Below are 19,815 nucleotides of genomic sequence, written 5' to 3' on the forward strand. Positions count from 1 at the left end.
AGAAAAAAAAGGGGAATCTATTCTATTTCCATGTCATACAGGTATATGTACTGGACAGACTGGGGGACCAATGCAAAGATTGAACGTGCTACTTTGGGAGGGAACTTCAGGACAGAGATTGTAAACAGCAGTCTAGTGTGGCCCAATGGACTAACCCTGGACTATGAAGAGCAGAGACTGTACTGGGCAGATGCCAGCCTGTAAGACCCTCTTATAATAATTCCACATTCTTCTCACAAATCAATCATTGTCAGATTGTATTGATGGTAATGATATGTGCTGGTTTTGGTTATCAGACAGAAGATTGAGCGCTGCTCTCTCACCGGGGCCAATCGGGAGGTCATCGTCAGCACAGCCATTTACCCATTCGCCATGACCATGTATGGCCAGTACATCTACTGGACTGACTGGAACACACGCAGTATCTACCGGGCTAACAAGCACGATGGGTCTGACCAGAGGGTGATGACCCAGAACCTTCCATCCAGGCCCATGGATGTCCACGTGCTGGCCAGCAACAAGCAGCAACAGTGCAACAGCCCTTGTCAACAGTTCAACGGAGGCTGCAGTCACATATGTACCCTAGGTACTAGCAATTAAGCCCTACTTTAACCCTCAAGTTTCCTGATTGAATAGAAGCAGGCTGTAGCTTCGTAGCTAAATGTGGGGGTTGGACCAAGCTTCCTTTGAAATTGTAATCTTCTCTAGCATCGTATTGTTTTGATGTTGTCATATTGTTTTGGGATGATGTGAGTTGGGCAATCATACGCCTGTCTGTCATACCACCCCATGTCATACCACCCCATCCGTCTGATGCACGTCCCCCTGCCCCTCTCCTCAGGGCCCCAGGGTGCTGAGTGTCAGTGTCCCTCAGAGGGTCGGTGGTACCTGGCCGACAACAAGCACTGTATCCCTGACAACGGGACCCGCTGCCAGGCAGGCCAGTTCACCTGTATGAATGGACGCTGTATCCGTGCTCAGTGGAAGTGTGACAATGACAATGACTGTGGGGACGGAAGCGACGAGCTAGAGAGAGTCTGCGGTATGGTGCTTAGTGGCCCCACGTAGTGCCTGTTTTGTTGAATGTTGTTAGTCTCGTCTATCTACAAATATCTTCCTTTAATATCTCTGTTGATTTGTCTTGAATGTGATTGTGATTACAGCTGACAATGATGGATTTATCCCTATACCTGTTCTGTCCTTCTCTTAACCGTCTCTAAAATGCTGCCTCTAACCAGATTTCTGTTTCTACCTGCATCAAATATTTTTCAGGATCCAAGAATGATTTCCAACCTTTTGGTGTGTATGCTTGCAAATCACTAATCTAACGTAGCTATTTAGTGATGCTTGTTTTCTATGTAGTGATGCTTGTTTACTAACCCCATCCTAAACGAATAAATTCATGTACTTATCTTATATCTTGCATGCAGTCCAAGTTCAAATGGCAGCAGCATTTATTGCCTTGTCAGGTAAATCTCCATCTTGTACACCTGCTCATCTTCACCTGGGCCCGTATGTATCAATCGTCTCAGAGTAGTACTGATCTAAGATCAGGTTCCCCCTGTCCATGTGATCTGATTTGTTGTGATCTAAAAGGCAACGCTGATCTTAAATCAGCACTCCTACTCTAAGATGCTTGAGACCTACAGCCCCTTGTCTCCCTGTCCATTGGCTAGATCTCTGATTATGGTGTTTTTGGTTATTCGATTGGCAGCCTTCCACACTTGCGAGCCCACTGTGTTCACCTGTGGGAACGGTCGCTGTGTGCCCTACCACTACCGCTGTGACCACTACAACGACTGTGGCGACAACAGTGATGAGGTAGGCTGCCTGTTCAGGTCGTGCGACCCCAACGCTGAGTTCCCCTGCAACAACGGACGCTGCATCGCTAAGGACTACGTCTGCAACGGCATCAACAACTGCTTTGACAATGGCACTTCAGACGAACAAAACTGCCGTAAGTCTACACAGCAGGACTTGGTTTCAGATCGAAGGTTAAAACATCAGTCCGTAAGGATTGGAGACGTTTCAAGTGTGGTGAAATAATTGATTTTGAGATGATAACACCAATCCTCTTCTTGTCACGTATCTCAGCGGAGCGAACATGTCCGCCAGAACACACCCAGTGTGCATCCACCAACATCTGCATCCCCCGCTCCTACCTGTGTGACGGGGACAATGACTGTGGGGACATGAGTGACGAGAGCCCTGTACACTGCGGTGAGTCCCCCAGGCCTGGTCTGTACAGTTAGGGTGTGTCGAAAGACGTGTGAAAATGTGTGCACTGGATAAGAGCGTCTGCTAAATGACTAAAATGTAAAATGTAAAATGTAAGTGCCTAATATAGGGAATATGGTGCCATTTCATATGCTTTCTAAATGGGTTTTGAGAGGAGTGTCTCTTTTACCGCTTCCAGCCACTTCCACGTGTGCCCAGAACGAGTTCCGCTGCTCCAGTGGCCGCTGTATCCCAGCCCACTGGTACTGTGATGGGGGTACTGACTGTGCTGACGGCTCTGATGAGCCCTCCTCCTGCAGTAAGTACCACAGCTCTCCTTCCCTCACCATACTGTGCGTTGGCGTGCGTGCGTGCGTGCGTGCGCACATGCTTGTGCTCTTGCTGATGTGTCCGTAGTGTGTGCCTTTGTTAGTGGTGTGGTCAGTCAGTCAGTCAGTCAGGCCTCCCATTGTCTGCCACATTCCTCCCTACTGACGCCCACCAGTCTCCTCTGACCAACACAGCCTCTCCTCTTTCCTCTCTCCTCTTTCCTCTCTTCCTTTTGTCCCAGGGTAATTACACAACCTCCCTTTATCTTGTTTCAATAGATCACCATAGATTGGAATGTGGAGGAGATGCCGTGTCTACTTTGATAGCTTCACCTGTTTCATTTCGGTTCAGATATGCGTTACCTGTCTTTACTAGTTGACATCAGTTAAGACATTTACAGGGCGTTTTAAGTCACTGACTTTTATTGAGCACAATAGTATTCTAGTTCTAATCCATTGATGCATGGTTTGTATTTATGTCTGTGACCTTTGATTCTCTCCAGCCACCCTGGTGAGAACCTGCAACACCGAGCAGTTCCGCTGTGATGGCGGCAGGTGCATCACCTCTTCCTGGATCTGCGATGGGGACAATGACTGTGGAGACATGAGTGATGAAGACCAGAGACACAACTGTGGTGAGTGTATTTTAGTGATGCGCGGGTTGACTTATAACCTGCAGTCCACCGCGGTTATATCCGCGGGGTGGGCGGATTACGGGTCATTAAATATTGTGTGGATGAAGGGCGGGTGGGTGGCGAGCGGGTTGAATAAAGAGAAAACAATAGCGTCCATAAATGTATCATTCTCGTGCAGTTTATATCTATGGGCTACATTGAGGTTTTTCTATCTGGCATTAGTGAGTAGGCCTAAGCTTTAGGGCCTACAGGGCCTTAACGCCAAATGCTTTAACGTCATCCACGGAGGCAAAAGGAACAACACCAGAGAATAATTCAAGAAAAGAAAAGCTGCGAAGTGGAGAGTTGAAAACAAAGAGAAGGGAGGGCCAGAAAATGAATGATTGGGAAAGATTTGGCAAAGTGGTAAAAGAGGATGATGGCGGTGCCGTCATGTGTGACATATTCAACAGTCACAAGACGTAGGTCTATAACCTCTCATATAGACTTAATATTAACTCTGGCAGAATTAAGCATTTTTTGCAGTAAAGTTATACACCAAATTTTGACTCGGGGAACAGGAGCAGGGAAATACGTTTTCGTTCTTTTATCTTGAGAGAATGTGAATGTGCAGTTAGATACTGTCTGTAGAGGTGCTATCTTTATTGGCATCATAAAAGCTGATAGTATTTCAAGCGCATAAAATATACATCCAAGCCGAACTGAAATCTTATCAGAAACATGTTGGGTCGTTTTCACAGCTTTCTATTTCCTTACAACCGGTCAAACTGATGTCATTTGGACATTTTGCAAGTTCTCCCCGGTCCATAAACGTCATAAACTTTACAGATGTCAATTAGATTGAAAAATGTATTATATCAATTTATGACATTATTCTGGTGAGCAAGGGTTTATTTAGTCTTCTAGGGCAACATATAATAACAGAAGAGAAGCTGCATGTATCTAATTATAGACAAGTTGACTAAGTTGACCCAATTGCGGGTGAACAAACAGCTGACCCGCGCACCACTAGTGTATTCCTCTCCAGTCTATCTCCGTCAGACACTGATGGATCCGGATGCATGCTGGGGGTGTGGGGGTGGATACTGGCTCCTGTTGAACGTCTCCAAGGAGCTCACATTCCTGATTTCCCCTGCGTCACTCGTTACTTTGTGCCTGTCTCAGAATCCTGTCTCAGGGTGGATCTAGACTCTTATGTCATTCCTCTCGAATGTGGGCTCTGACAATAAGGAGCCTGGAGCGCATGGCTTCAGCGCACCACGGGCCTTGGCAGGAGTCTCACTTCAAACAATGGGGCTCATTCACATTACATGGATAGGAAACCCGAAGTCACGGCTAGAGGTCCTGAAATACACTTAGGAATGTTTGGAACGCGAGAATTGTCAGGTCCAGTCTCGGAGTCTTCATCATCATGTAACTTCTCTAGTTTGGTGTTATTTTCCTGCCCCTCTGTTTTTTTTTAGCTAACCGCGCATGCTCCGCCTTGGAGTTTACCTGTGTGAACAACCAAGGGCCACAGAGGAAGTGCATCTCTCGTGATTGGGTGTGTGACGGCGATGCGGACTGTGCGGACGCGTTGGACGAGCATCAGAACTGCACGCGCAGATCGTGTGGCGTCAACGAGTTCACCTGCAGCAACGGCCTCTGCATACGCAGCTCCTACAGGTTTGACAGACTCTAACATAACAGAGACATAATTATGACATGTTTCAGATTTCTTCTTGAATGTATCATTGCTTTGTAGAGGCTAAGACTACAGTGTGAATTTTGGGACTGGACAGCAGCACCACCTGGTGTACAGGGAAGCACACTGAGTGACTGATGTGTTTGGTGGCAGGTGTGACCGGAGGAATGACTGTGGTGACAGCAGTGACGAGCAGGGCTGCACCTACCAGCCGTGTCAGCAACACCAGTTCACCTGTCAAAACGGACGCTGTGTGTCCCGCACCTTCATTTGTGACGGGGACAACGACTGCGGGGACGAGTCAGATGAACTAGACCACCTGTGCCGCACGCCACCGCCCACGTGCCCCCCCGGGCAGTTCAGGTGTGACAACGGACACTGTGTCCCTCTCTTTAATGTGTGTGACCAGAACGACGACTGCTCAGACAACAGTGACGAGAAGGGCTGTGGTGAGTGCATGATATCTTAAAAGCAGTAAAAAATGTTTTATATATAAATACAATGCCAATATAATATTTAGTATCACAACAGAGCAGTGTGGTGTTGGATTTATGGTCAATCTCCTCTAAAACCTGTTCTGTCTTGTCCTGGATGCAGGTATAAATGAATGCACCAACCCCTCCATGCACCACTGCGACCACAACTGCACTGACACACCCACCAGCTTCATCTGCACCTGTCGCCCCGGCTACCGCCTCATGTCCGACAACAAGACATGCGACGACGTCAACGAGTGTGCAGAGACGCCCATTGTGTGTAGTCAGGTGTGTGAGAACACAGTGGGCTCCTACATGTGTAAATGTGCCCCCGGGTTCCTACGGGAACCTGATGGCCGCAGCTGTCGTCAGAACAGCAACATCACACCCTACCTCATCTTCAGTAACCGCTATTATCTTCGTAACCTGTCCACGGACGGAGAGGCCTACTCCCTCATCCTGCAGGGCCTGACCAGCGTGGTGGCCATGGACTTTGACCGAGTGGACAAGAGGTTCTATTGGATGGACGTGGGCCGCAGGGTGATTGAGCGAATGTTCTATAACGGCAGTAACAGGGAAGTGGTGGTGAACGGGGTACTCTATGGGGAGGGCCTGGCGGTCGACTGGGTGGGCAGGAAACTCTACTGGCTGGACAGCTTCCTGGACTGTCTCAAAGTGTCCGAACTGGACGGGCGCTTTGCTAAGAAACTGGCTGAGCACTGTGTTGATGCCAATAATACCTACTGCTTTGAAAACCCCAGGGCGCTCGTTCTGCATCCAAAATATGGGTGAGTAAATCTGCCCCATTAATCATTATACAGTGAAAAAGTGGTATGATTGATTCTTGGTTCATTCGATAAAAGAGGTCTTTAGTAACCTAAACTGATTTGGTCCCTGTCAGATATGTCTACTGGACGGATTGGGGTGACAAAGCCTTCATAGGCCGTGTTGGAATGGACGGCACCAACAAGACAGCCATCATCACCACTAAGATCGAGTGGCCCAATGGGGTCACCATTGACTACAGCAATGACAAGCTCTACTGGTCAGATGCCCATCTCAACTACATTGAGTAAGACCGTGCTTCTAATTGCCATAGAGTCTTGCTTTGTTTCCTAAATGCCTAAATGCCTCCTGTAATCCTACTCTTCCTCTTCTCCTCAGGTTCTCAGACCTGGAGGGACATCACAGACACACTGTGTATGATGGGACACTGCCCCATCCATTTGCTCTGACTGTGTTCGAGGAGACCGTGTACTGGACTGACTGGAACACCCACACAGTGGAGAAAGGAAACAAATACGACGGATCCGGCCGCCAGTCTCTTGTCAACACCACACACAGACCCTTCGACATCCACGTGTGCCATCCCTATAGGCAGCCCATAGGTCAGTCTCAGTCTAGGAGACAGTAATCTGAGTATCCTCTTCTCCTGTATCAACATCCATTCCTCAACTCAGATTGCTATCACTTCCTTATCCTGACGTTTCCTGCCCGTTAGGTCCATTCAAGTGTTTACGTTAAGACAACGCCGTGCCTGTGTTTGCCCAGCTGCACTGAATGTGATTGCGCTGATTCTCTGACCCCCTCTCTCCCCCCAGTGAACAACCCATGTGCAGTGAACAATGGAGGCTGCTCCCACCTGTGTCTGCTCCGTGACGGGGGGCGGGGTCACACCTGTGAATGCCCCGACCACTTCCTGAATGTACAGCTGGGGGGCGTGGCTCGCTGCCTGCCCAATTGCACCAGCACCCAGTACAGATGTGCGGATAATGAGCGGTGAGTGGGAGTTCACCTTAAGAGTTGTACTACAATGCACTTCTTCCCTTCGTATCACATGTCCTGTGGTATAATTGAGGCATTTGTGAGCCCTGAACAGTATTGTCCCTCCTCCCCTCCACAGCTGCATCCCCATCTGGTGGAAGTGTGACGGCCAGAGGGACTGCAGAGACGGCTCTGATGAGCCCTCCACCTGCCCTAGTCGCCACTGCCGACTGGGCCAGTTTCAGTGCAACGATGGAAACTGCACGAGCCCCCACTTCCTGTGCAACAGCAACCAGGACTGCCATGATGGCTCTGATGAAGATCCTGTGCTGTGTGGTGGGTGGCATTTAGCGCTGTCATTTTTGTTTCCAGAGAACACTCTGAGCTCGTAGGAAACATTCTTTGTAATTGTTTGATTACACTGTTTTTAACCTGTTGATTTCCCATAACCTTGTGATCCATGTTGTTAAATAGCAGCTGTGTGTGAATGTACTTCAGTGGAGGGTTAAAACTGAATTGACTGTCTGTGCAGCCACTCATCAGTGCGAGACCCACCAGTGGCAGTGCGCCAATAAGAGGTGCATCCCCGAGGCGTGGCAGTGTGACGGGGACGACGACTGTGGCGACGGCTCTGACGAGGAGCCCGCCCACTGCTCCAGCAGGACCTGCCGGCCCGGTCAGTTCAAGTGCCGTAACGGACGCTGCATCCCCCAGAACTGGAAGTGTGACGTGGACGACGACTGTGGCGACAACTCTGACGAGCCTCTGGAAGAGTGCAGTGAGTGACGCGCCCAACATCACACAGAGAATCGTGTGGTGAAAGCACACACTCAACTGTAGGGATTGAGTGGGATTGCTACAGTGAGCCTACTGAGACCTGTTCATTCTAAACTGTGGAAAATCACAATTAACAGTTGTTTTCTCCCAGCAGATATACGATTGAAAGACTTCCTCTGAAGTGTCTGTCTGCATGTTGTTCTTTGTTATTGACTTCCTTCACGTGGTCTTTTCACAGTGGGGCCATCTTATCGCTGTGACAACCACACCCAGTTTGTCTGCAGGACCAACTACCGCTGTGTGCCACGGTGGTCTGTGTGCAACGGCCACAACGACTGCAGGGACAACAGTGATGAGCAGGACTGCGGTGAGTCCACTGAAACATCAGCGTTCAGACATAAATCAACAAATGGTTAAAACCCACGGCACTGAATAATAACGTTTTTGTATGAGGTAACAATGTGTGTTGGGAGTGAATTAAGGGCTATTAGCAGAACATTACATGGTGTGACAGTGGGAGGTAGTGATGGAGAGGGTCTCACCGCCTGCTCCCCGTGAGAGAACTTTCTGGATTTATGGCTTGTGTGCGTGTGAAAGAGTGTGCGTGTGCCTGCGTGCGCGTGTGTACCGTTGTACGGGGCAATGTGCACACTGTGCTCTTTGTACCGCGCACCGATCCACACACACCAGCTATGACCCTCCCATCTCTTATCAGAGGCCCTCACTCCATTAGTGCCATCCCCGCGCTAGAGGGGAGATCCACGCTAATCTGTGTTAGAGAATGCAGCGGCCGGGCCAGGTGGAGGGATAGGAGGGATCTCCCCTCTAGCACCACTATCTTTCAAACCACCAGCACTGTGTGGTAGAGACAGCTCAGCCGAGCCCTCCTCCTCTCATGTCCTCTCCTATAGACCTGGCATAGCTCAGAGCTCACCCAATTCAGGCATGCCGCACTCCCCTCTGCATGATCCGCTCAGCTTTAATTTAAAAAAACAGATGGCACCTCTCAGTTCAAAGCTCTGTGGTCTAGTAGTTATCATCAACGCTATATTAAACAGTATGATGCACAGTGTTGAAGAATTTCTCATTAATCTGACAGTGTCTTGTAGTAGCACTGGTTGTAGCTGGAACTTAATCACTGTCTTGAAATGGTCTCAAAGAGGACAAGTAATACTGGAATGACTGTTGATTTTATTTTGAAGTGATAAATCAACTAAATGACTGAGGGTCGGTTTCCCGGACACTTTATGAAGCCTAGTCCTGGACTACAAAGCAAACTTAATGGACAACCTCTTAATCTTTATTGCTTAATATGTGTCTGGTTAAAGCACGCCATGTGTTTGCACGAATGCAATGTTTGGGCATAAAACATTTCAAGGAATAACTAAGGATAAGGAGGATAAGAACTAAGGATAAGGAGGATAAGAACTAAGGATAAGGAGGATAAGAACTAAGGATAAGGAGGATAAGAACTAAGGATAAGGGGGATAAGAACTTGAGGGAAATTGTCACTACAGGTGCATGTATGCGTTTGAGCATTGTCTTTTGCTTCTTATCTCGTGTCCCTGTGTGTGTGCCTATTGTGGTTTCAGAGGAGGTGACCTGTGACCCTCTGGGGGACTTCCGCTGTGACAACCACCAGTGTGTCCCTCTGCGCTGGAGGTGTGACGGGGACAACAACTGTGGCGACGGCTCGGATGAGCGCGCCTGCAGTGAGTTATTCAGTACTTCTACCCACCACCACTGTCTAATACTGTATCTAATTAACAACCTTCACCTTATATCCCCTGGCTGCCTCGCATTGGCACTTTTACACTGAGCCATCATGGGCCAGTTGTACAAGTTGGGCATAACTAGGTCGTAACTCTACCTCATCCATTTAAGCCCAACCTTTTTAAATCCAACTGGTGCAACCGGCCCTACGTGTCTCCTTAGCAGTTATGGTCTAATTCACATGATTCAAAAGGCTGGTTACTTGTAGGTATGGCTTTGAGTGTCTTCTAAGCGATTCTAGTGGGGGATTCCGATGTAGCTCAGACACAGTGAGTCACCCATATGAAATAGAGGTGTTGATGGCAAAGAATGGACATGTTATTGTTTTATCAGATAACAAAGTGCTCTTGTAAAAGACTTAACACTTCTGTCTTCGGAGCAGTTTAATGTGGGGCGGGCTTATCAGCTGCTAGAGAAACAGCTTGTCAGCATGTCAGTCGGAGGGAGTGAGGGAGTCGGCCACCTCTGCCCTGGAGAATTTAAACAAGGCTGAGAGCATGCCAGCTGATGAGGATAATGCATCTGCTTCAAAGAACAACTACTAATGTGTTGTATGATGACATTTGCTAGTTTTTTTTGGGTTGCCACTCCTCTTCGTAACTGTGGTGGTAATGTGTGGCGAGAGAACACCTCCAGTGAATTCCATCATGAACTCACCACAGAAAAATGACAGCATGATTGGTTGGGTGCTTCGAGATCGTTTGTTAATGCAAAAAAACAAGTCATAGCTCAGCGGCGCTATTGCAATTACCCAATTGAGGGACTAGAACTATTGTATTTGTCAAAGCAGTGGCTGTTTTTGTATGAAATATGAATAAACAATCCCAGAATAATGTAGTAATATGGTAATACCCTCTGTCATCTGTGTCGACATCGTGTTTGTTTGGACTGTGGCAATGACAACTAATTAAGTCTTCCCTTATGCAGTGCTAATTCTTTAGTTCTCCTCTCTGTGTTCCCCCAGGCCCGCGTGTGTGCTCGGAGAGCGAGTTTCGCTGCGACAATCTGCACTGCATTCCCGACCGCTGGGTCTGTGACCATGACAACGACTGTGAGGACAACTCAGATGAAAGGGACTGTGGTGAGTGGAGGCTCTTTATTTTGGTGCTGGCTCTGCTTATTAATGTGTGATGGAATACAGCACCAAGGAAAGAAGCAGTAAAACGTCACCTTTTTGAGGCACAGGATACACAGAAAGGACCACCGGAATAAATTGACTTCTTCTGTTGCCGGTTTCTTCTGGTCAGATTGTGAATTCAAGTCACTTTTCAATATTTATTTACAGTAGTCGTGAACACAAGATCCGAATCTGAGATACCGGCCAAGCACGACTCCAACACTATCATTAAGTTTGCTGATGACACAAGTGGTAGGCCTGATCACCGACAGCAATGAGACAGCCTATAGGGAGAAGGTCAGAGACCTGGCAGTGTGGTGCCAGGACAACAACCTCTCTCTCAATGTGAGCAAGACAAAGGAGATGATCGTGGACTATAGGAAAAGGCGGGCCGAACAGGCCCCCATTAACATCGACGGGCTGTAGTTGAGCGGGTCGAGAGTTTCATTTTCCTTGGTGTCCACATCACCAACAAACTATCATGGTCCAAACACACCAACACAGTCGTGAAGAGGGCACAACAACAGCTTTTCCCCCTTAGGAGCCTGAAAAGATTTTTACACTGCTAATACTCTGTGTTTATTATCTATGCATAGTCACTTTACCCCTACCTACATGTACAAATTACCTCGACTAACTTGTACCCCTGCACACTGACTCGGTACCGGTACCCCTGTTATGTAATTTTATTGTTACTTTTTATTAATTTTTTTACTTTTGTTTATTTAGGAAATATTTTCTTAACTCTTTCTTGAACTGCATTATTGGTTAAGGGCTTGTAATTAAGCATTTCACGGTAAGGTCTACACCTGTTGTATTTGGCGCATGTGACAAATAACATTTGACTTGATTTGATTAATACCTACAGTGTTAATGATGAGTTGTGTGCTGGCATGGCTGTGTTGCAGAGCTGCGGACCTGTCACCCGGGCTACTTCCAGTGTGGCAGTGGCCACTGCATCGCCGACCGGTTCAAATGTGACGGCAGCGCCGACTGCCTGGACTACACTGACGAGACATCATGTCGTAAGTGTTATGTATCATCATAGATTTGTCAATGGGCTGACATCAAATACAACACTCTCAGTGAGCAAAACTGGTTGAAAAGATTTCATTTCAACGGCTAAACGACGCTGGGACAATTGTGCACCGCCCTATGGGACTCCCAATCACGGCCGGTTGTGATACAGCCTGGATTCGAACCAGCTTGTCTGTAGTGACGCCTCCAGCACTGAGATGCAGTGCCTTAGACTGCTGTGATACAGCCTGGAATCGAACCAGGGTGTCTGTAATGACGCCTCCAACACTGAGATGCAGTGCCTTAGACCGCTAAAATGCAGTGCCTTAGACCGCTGAGATGCAGTGCCTTAGACCGCTGAAATGCAGTGCCTTAGACCGCTGAAATGCAGTGCCTTAGACCGCTGCGCCACTCAGGAGCCCCCAATCTTAAGTTTAAACATGAATTTGAATTGTAATGGTCCATTTCTTTCATTTGCAGCAACCCGTTATCCCAATGGCACGTATTGCCCACCGTTCCTGTTTGAGTGTAGGAACCATGTGTGTGTGCAGCCCAACTGGAAATGTGACGGAGACAACGACTGTGGAGACCACTCAGATGAGGAGCTCCACCTCTGCTGTAAGGCTAATGTCCCTTCAATGGCTACACTGTTCCTTAAATAGTTACATTGTTGAATGAATCCTTATTCTTTAACACTGAGACATTTTACCTTGAGATTGAGCCTGGCCATGACCTAGAGCCGTATTTATCAAGCATCTCAGAGTAGGAGTGCTGATTTGGGATTAGGTCCTCCCTGTCCTTAATAGTCTGATTTATTATGATCTAAAAGGGAAAGCTGATCCTAGATCACTTTTGAGACGTTTGATAAATACGGGCCCTGGTCTTGTCTCCCTAGTGGACATCCCGTGTGACCCGTCGTTCCGTTTCCGCTGTGACAACAACCGGTGCATCTACAGCCATGAGCTCTGTAACTCGGTGGACGACTGTGGGGACGGCACTGACGAAAAAAAGGAGCACTGTAAGTACACGCCAATCGCAAGTTACAATACTGTCAAATATTGTCCCATCTCCATGGGAGTTTGGAGTACATATAGCCCATTATTGTATGAACATTATGTAGGTAACATCCCAAATGGCACCCCTTTCCCTTTATCGTGCACTACATTGGACCAGGACCTATAGGGTTAGTGCACTTTATAGGCAATAGGGTGCCATTTGGGACGAATTTGTCATGTTACCAAAGGTTATTGTCCATCCGATCGTCCATGTCTTTCACTCTCTGAAATGGTTGACATGTTGACATGATGTGTTGTGTTTGTCACAGGCCAGACCCCAACACATGGGCCCTGTTCAGCGGATCAGTTCAAATGCAGTAATGGCCAGTGCATCCCTCTGCAGTATGCCTGTGACGACTATGATGACTGTGGAGACCATTCTGACGAGCTGGGCTGCAGTGAGTAACCCACCCAACTCAGTAACCACAGTCTTCCCTCTCCATCTCAATCATCATAAACCGTTATCTTATGCTAAGCTATATGGCTGCTTGTATAATACTGAAGTGAGAGGAAACATCGACCCTCATAATGTGACATGTACATGTGCTCTCCCCAGATGTTGGCAGTGGGCGCTCCTGCAGTGAGACCATCTGTGAGCACAATTGCACAGACCTGACAGGCGGAGGCTTCCTCTGCTCCTGCAAGCCTGGATATAAACCCAGCCAGACAGACAGGAACACCTGTGAAGGTACAGGAAGCATCAGTACAAGCTGAATGCGGAAACACCACTCTGTACCAATGTCACACTCTTTTAAAACCTCTTATGATGTCCTCTGCTTGTACTATTATTAACCTTTGGCTTTCTCTGTGTTTTTCCTGTTGTGTTTTGTGAACAGACGTGAACGAGTGTGAGGTCTACGGGACATGTCCACAGGAGTGTCAGAACTCCAAGGGCAGCTACGAGTGCTTCTGTGCCCAGGGCTTCCGCTCAGTCAGCGAGCAGCATGGCATTGAGTGTGCTGCTGAGGGTAAGAGTCATTATGTCTGCGTTCCAAATGTCACCCTATTCCCTTTGTAGTGCAGCTAAGCTCTGGTCAAAAGTACTGTACTGTATAGGGAAGAGGGTGCCATTTGGGACGTAAACATCTGCCTCCTATCTGTTAGTGCTCTGGAGTAGAATGCCTGAATGTTAAAGGGATACTTTGGGATTTTGACAATACTAGCAGATACCCATAGACTTCCAGTCATTGTGCTAACGCTAGTTAGCATTGGCTTGCAAAACTACCTCTAACTTACTTCATACTGGACACAGAGACATAAAAATGGTATCCATGAGTTCCTCTGACTCTGGAGAAGTAGATAAAGGGCCTCATTGCCACAATTACGAAGTATCCCTTTAAGGATGGGACCATATTTCACCATTCTCCATTTCAGGAAACCCACCAGTGCTGCTTCTGCCCGACAACGTGAGAATTCGCCGCTTCGACTTGTCATCGGAGCAGTATTCAGACTACGTGGACAACGCCGAGCACATCCAGGCTCTGGACTACCAGTGGGATCCAGAGGGCATCGGACTCAGTAAGACCTTCAGCTCAACTAGTTAACTAGTCAGTGCCATTTGGCTCATGTGAAGAGCACTATGAGAGTGATACAGTGACTGGGGAGGTTTTCAGCAGAAACATCATTTTTACTCCACTTCATGAGGAACCAAACAGAAGCAAAGGGGCCAAAACGGGGAGGGACTACCTGAACTTGTCCAATAAGAAACACATTTTAGTTTTTCCGTTGCAAACCATTTTGCAATGATGTACACTTCTGAATATGACTCTATTGTGCTCTCAGGTATTGTGTACTGGACGGTCCTGGGCCGAGGCTCTCAGTTTGGCTCTATCAAGCGAGCCTACATGACCACATTCAATGACAACGGCAATAACCCAGTGAAGGAGTTGGATCTGAACCTGAGATATGTTTCCAACCCTGATGGTATCGCTGTGGACTGGATCGGAGGGTACAACTCCTTCATTTTTGCTTACTATTTTTGCTTTTAAGAATACATTTTTGTATTCAATCTAACAGCTTATCTTGGTTTCACAGTCACATTTACTGGACAGACGCAGGGACCAATCGAATTGAAGTGGCAAAGCTAGATGGGCGCTACAGGAAGTGGTTGATCCATAATGACCTGGACCAGCCAGCTGCTATTGTTTTGAATCCAGCACTCGGGTACGGAAGTGATCAACTACAGTGGCATAGGGGGCTTTTTTGTTTGTTCCGAAGAAGAATGTATGTGTGTGTGTGTGTTGTGTGTGTGTGTGTGTTCCCTTCATAATAAGCTAATATAGTGTATCCTCTCAGATATAACAGCATTGTGGAGTGATCAACATTTGTTAACAAACACTCTGTTAAGCATATGTGACTGTGCATTTCCCAGAACCATGTACTGGACAGACTGGGGCAGGAGACCCAGGATTGAGTCTGCCTGGATGGACGGGCAACACAGGCAGGTTCTGTTGGATAAGGACCTGGGCTGGCCCACTGGACTGACTCTGGACTCTCTGAATGGAGATAGGATCTACTGGTGTGACTCCAAGGAGAACATCATAGAGTCCATGAAGCCGGACGGCACTGAGAGGAAGATCATCATGTCAGGAGGTCAGAACCCACTGAGACCTTTCTTAGGCTGCGTCTCAAATGGTACCCTATTCCCTATATAGTGCACTATTTTTGACCAAGGCCCATAGTAGTGCATTATGTAGGGAATAGATCGCCATTTGGGAAGCAGCCATAGATGCTGCTAACATGGTGATATATTCTTTATAATAACTACTTTATTAACTCCCTTAATAGTTAATGATTGAATCAGACCACACATCTACTGAAATGGTGGCTAATTAAGCATGGCCATTTTCTGCTTCAGATATTGGTAATCCCTACAGCCTGGATGTCTTTGAGGGCCATGTGTACTGGACAACCAAGGAGCGGGGTGAAGTCTGGAAGGCTGACAAGTTTGGGAAGGAGGACAAAGTGAAGGTGCTGACCATCAACCCCTGGCTGACTCAAGTCCGCATCTACCAGGAGCACAGATACAACCGCTCAGGTTAGAGTTTGTCAAGTCTAAAACAAACACTCTGTAGTTTTCTCCTGTCTGGTGAGTATACGGTAGTTACAGTAGTCACAGGTCTCCTCTTCCCTCTCAGTGCCCAACCCCTGTAAGGACGTGTGCAGTCACCTGTGTCTGATCCGTCCTGGAGGCTACACCTGCACCTGCCCCCAAGGCTCATCCCTGGTGGGCTTCAACCCCAACGAATGTGATGCAGGTATGGTCTATAAAGGAAATCCCATCACATGTGAATGCAGCCTCGCTGCACCATGCTCCCTTGACCATTGAAATCATACTCTATACGTGCATGGCTGCTCAGACGTTGTTGTATGACGTTGTGGTGGCTTTCACTCCTGCAGCCATTGAGGCTCCAGTCTTAATGCCCCTTGCATGCAGATGCATGAACGGAGGGACCTGCTACACTGACAAAGGGGTCCTGCCCAAGTGCAAGTGAGTTCAGCAGCTGGTCTCAGGAAGTAGATTCGTTGTCATATTATTATAACATGTAACAACACAGCCACAAGCCATATGAGTGTTTCGTTCCACCCCATGAATAAACATTTGTTTTTTGTCTTTTCTTCTGCAGGTGTCAGTATGGCTATGCAGGGACTTACTGTGAGATGGGAAAGTCCAGGGGTGCCCCTGAAGGAGCAGGTACAGTAAAAAGTGAGACAAGAAGAGGAACGTCTGTATGACACTGAATGACCTGCATTATGGATCTCTTCAAATACGATTTAGATTTCACCCCAGACATGTCAGTCCAACGTGCCAGTCTTCATACAACATTTCTGATTCGTGGTTCATGATGAAGCAGTTACACAACATTGATTGAGCCAAGTAACATTCTTTTTCGTCATACTGTTGTCTCACAAGTCATTATAATTGGACCGTGAGATTTGTTTTGACTCAGCAAACACTAAAGCTGTTTTTCTTTCCAGTAAAAGATTACTAAGTTCACTAGCTAATAAAAAGCCCAACACCATAATCTTTTAACTTCAATTTGCAGTATGTCAGCAAAGTAATAGGTCATTACCAGCAATAAGTGATCAATTGTTTTTGTTTTGGACTACTGATGCATGTTTTACAAAAGATTAGGAGAAACGTTCTGGAATAAACTTTGTTGCTTGCTGACATCTTTGTCTTCAGCAGTTACTGCACTGTTAGTAGTGATTATCATCCTCATTTCCGGAGTGTTGGCTGTTGGGGTTTTCCTCAACTACAAACGAACTGGCTCCTTAATGCCGTCCATGCCCAATCTACCCAGGTAGGTTCTCAGCTCACCTGCTCTCAAACATCTGTGCTTTCCTCTATCGTAACGTTTCAAACGAGAGCCTCACATTGTTGTGTGAACGAGAAGCCATTTTCTTTTCTGTCTTTCTTTCCAGCCTTAGCAGTCTGGTGAAAACGGGTGACACGGGCAATGGGGTGACGTTTCGCTCGGGTGACAATGTCACAATGGATCTGGGACCTCCACCCATCGGGGTGTCATTCAATGACAGGGCCATGCAGTTGGTAAGCACTGGATTGTGTCGGTTTAGCACTTAGTGGTGTCACTGCACCTTCAGACAGCACCATCAGCATTTTAATCCTTTGTTAGGCCTGTGAGACCCCAGTTGACTTTAGCCCTTTGGACCTCTGATATTGTACATTATTAACAAGACTAAGAGTCAACACATTCCCATCCAGGATTGTTTTGCTCTGTAGTTAATAAAGTAAATCAGAAATTGCAGGGCATTGACTTCATAGTAAGAGCTTGAAATACATGTAGGTGATAGATAGCAATGCTATTCGAATCACCTTTGATGGACATGATGAATAACAGTATGTCTCGTTCAGGATGAGAACTGCGCAGTGGAAGCGGGGAGGCTGCCAGTCACGTATGAGAACTATCTGTATGCCCCTGGAGCAGCTGGATCATCTGGTGATCCTGCTGTCATCCACGCCACACAGGTGCGCAAGACAACACTGTTGCATGAACATTCCTAGGGCAGGTGGGATTGGCATCATTGTTAAAACAATACTAGTTGTTCTGCACTGTTTTACTCCAAACAGGTGACTGTTACTGTTAGCGGCGAGCAGATCGAGAAGAACCATACAGAGCAGATTGTGAGCACCGTGGACAGTTCAACAGCCAGAGCCAAACCTGTTCAGGTGACTCTCCCTTCCTGTACTTGTATCATTAGGTAAAGGATAGGGATTATATTGGAACTTACAGCAATGGTGTCCTACATTTACAGGAGTCAATGTGGAGTGCCTTCAGAAGAAAATTGAAGCCAAGCTTAACTTTTGAAAACCCTATCTACTCAGAGGTAAGCCCAATACTGACACCCAATGAGCATTTGGGAGGTGACTGTATCCATGCTTCCTATCTCTCAGGACCTGTTCCTTTTTGAGACATGGCTATTCTACAGTGGAGAATGTACTCCTAACTGTTTCAGGTTTGCTTCTGATTGCTACTCAGAGGTGAACAGATGTTGGGTTTGTGTTGACCTGTTTTCTGCTTAGTCATCCCCTTATTGTTTTTCAGATGCAGAATGAAAAAGCAGTAGGAAGCAATGAGGACAGTTCCTCCACTGACCCCTCTCCCTTTGCCCCAACCACCAAACGCCTGAAGAGGGATCGTCCCAGCACCTACTCACCAACTGAGGACACTTTCCAAGACACGGCGAACCTCGTCAAAGAGGACAACGATGTATGACCCCCTTTCTCACAGATTGGAATCAAAGACACACTCTCCTTTGCACAGAATCCCTTTTTATACGTAGCCTGTCTACAAAACTAAGATTGATTTGTGAAAAGAAATTAGACAAACATTTCTTTAGCATACAGAAAAGAGGTCTGTTCATGACTATGCCTTCTGATATTTCTTATGCCAATTCTTGTTTCATGATTCTTTTTTTTCAATTGTGATATACTGTATGTATATCTTTGCACTGAAACTGCTGATAGAGATGTTATAAATATGTTGTACATTTGTAAATTTGAACAGTACGATTTTTGTTGATAATCTATTTCCAACAGCCAAGAGGATATTATCTTGTCCATAATGCTTCATAAACAAAACAAAGAACAGGTGAAGTGCATTGTGAATTAGGACGATGTTTTGAAAGGATAATTAATTAATTTTGCCACTGATCAAAACTGAATGTGTATGCATCTCATCTTGCATGTTTATATACCTCATTTCAGGGCTTAAAAAACAAACAAAGCAAAACAAATACAAACGGATCCAATTCTTGTGCTCTTACCATAGCTTTCCTAAATCTATGGAATGCTGTCAAAAGAAAACGATGAAAATTCCGAATATCTCAAAGGATAGTATGCTAAGCATACTTACATGGTAATTAAGATCAAAATGATAAACAATGTTCCCTGACTTGTTTTGGCATATTTAAATGAAAATGATCATATTTTAGTTGTAATTTTTTTAAATTAATAATGATGTCCTCTTTCAAATTCATTTGGAACAATACTTGAATATGCCCATGATTTTAATGTGTGAAGATGTATAATTTTGGACACATCCAGTGACTCTCTGGAGCTGGTAAAGTCCAATAGCAAAATATACATTTCTGGAGATACAGAATTTGGTCAGGTCATTAAACAAAGAATCTGACTGTCATTTTCTAAACATGGGCTATAAATCCTGTGTTCTTAGATTGATTGTTTTGTATTTTGAAAAGAACAAATAAAAACTGTATCACTGATCATTCTAAATACTGTATGCTCAGATGGTTTTCTATATTGCAAAGTGAGAGACAAAATGTATGCTGCTGAGACGTAAAACGAATACATTTTTTGTTTTGTAATACAATCTTAACGTTCTGTTTTTCTTACCTTAAAATACATTGTGATTAACCAAAAATCTGTTTGAGAAAAGTAACTAACTCAAATGCATAAAAACCTCTAACACACACACACAGTGTATTTT

At 46.2% G+C, this 19,815-nt stretch overlaps 1 protein-coding gene across 1 annotated transcript in view; it reads left to right on the forward strand.

Moving 5' to 3' along the window:
* Positions 1-19,800, forward strand: part of LOC139546883 (low-density lipoprotein receptor-related protein 2-like) — a 60,066-nt gene extending 40,266 nt beyond the window's left edge. The window contains exons 40-78 of the mRNA XM_071355800.1: positions 42-200; positions 297-586; positions 842-1,042; positions 1,273-1,299; positions 1,715-1,957; positions 2,095-2,220; positions 2,417-2,536; positions 3,050-3,181; positions 4,645-4,846; positions 5,019-5,314; positions 5,463-6,129; positions 6,243-6,413; positions 6,506-6,729; positions 6,943-7,120; positions 7,245-7,441; positions 7,638-7,883; positions 8,121-8,249; positions 9,475-9,594; positions 10,620-10,736; positions 11,681-11,797; positions 12,270-12,407; positions 12,685-12,807; positions 13,114-13,242; positions 13,401-13,532; positions 13,681-13,812; positions 14,219-14,362; positions 14,627-14,792; positions 14,879-15,007; positions 15,216-15,436; positions 15,702-15,881; positions 15,982-16,101; positions 16,244-16,334; positions 16,471-16,538; positions 17,031-17,148; positions 17,270-17,396; positions 17,721-17,834; positions 17,937-18,035; positions 18,122-18,193; positions 18,412-19,800. Of these exons, the coding sequence (XP_071211901.1) occupies positions 42-200; positions 297-586; positions 842-1,042; positions 1,273-1,299; positions 1,715-1,957; positions 2,095-2,220; positions 2,417-2,536; positions 3,050-3,181; positions 4,645-4,846; positions 5,019-5,314; positions 5,463-6,129; positions 6,243-6,413; positions 6,506-6,729; positions 6,943-7,120; positions 7,245-7,441; positions 7,638-7,883; positions 8,121-8,249; positions 9,475-9,594; positions 10,620-10,736; positions 11,681-11,797; positions 12,270-12,407; positions 12,685-12,807; positions 13,114-13,242; positions 13,401-13,532; positions 13,681-13,812; positions 14,219-14,362; positions 14,627-14,792; positions 14,879-15,007; positions 15,216-15,436; positions 15,702-15,881; positions 15,982-16,101; positions 16,244-16,334; positions 16,471-16,538; positions 17,031-17,148; positions 17,270-17,396; positions 17,721-17,834; positions 17,937-18,035; positions 18,122-18,193; positions 18,412-18,582 (6,436 nt within the window). The 3' untranslated portion in view covers positions 18,583-19,800. The remainder of the gene's footprint in view (positions 1-41; positions 201-296; positions 587-841; positions 1,043-1,272; positions 1,300-1,714; positions 1,958-2,094; positions 2,221-2,416; positions 2,537-3,049; positions 3,182-4,644; positions 4,847-5,018; positions 5,315-5,462; positions 6,130-6,242; positions 6,414-6,505; positions 6,730-6,942; positions 7,121-7,244; positions 7,442-7,637; positions 7,884-8,120; positions 8,250-9,474; positions 9,595-10,619; positions 10,737-11,680; positions 11,798-12,269; positions 12,408-12,684; positions 12,808-13,113; positions 13,243-13,400; positions 13,533-13,680; positions 13,813-14,218; positions 14,363-14,626; positions 14,793-14,878; positions 15,008-15,215; positions 15,437-15,701; positions 15,882-15,981; positions 16,102-16,243; positions 16,335-16,470; positions 16,539-17,030; positions 17,149-17,269; positions 17,397-17,720; positions 17,835-17,936; positions 18,036-18,121; positions 18,194-18,411) is intronic.
* The last annotated feature ends 15 nt before the right edge of the window (positions 19,801-19,815 follow it).

Source organism: Salvelinus alpinus, chromosome 20 (genome assembly GCF_045679555.1).
Source record: "Salvelinus alpinus chromosome 20, SLU_Salpinus.1, whole genome shotgun sequence".
In the NCBI taxonomy this organism is placed as follows: Eukaryota; Metazoa; Chordata; class Actinopteri; order Salmoniformes; family Salmonidae; genus Salvelinus; species Salvelinus alpinus.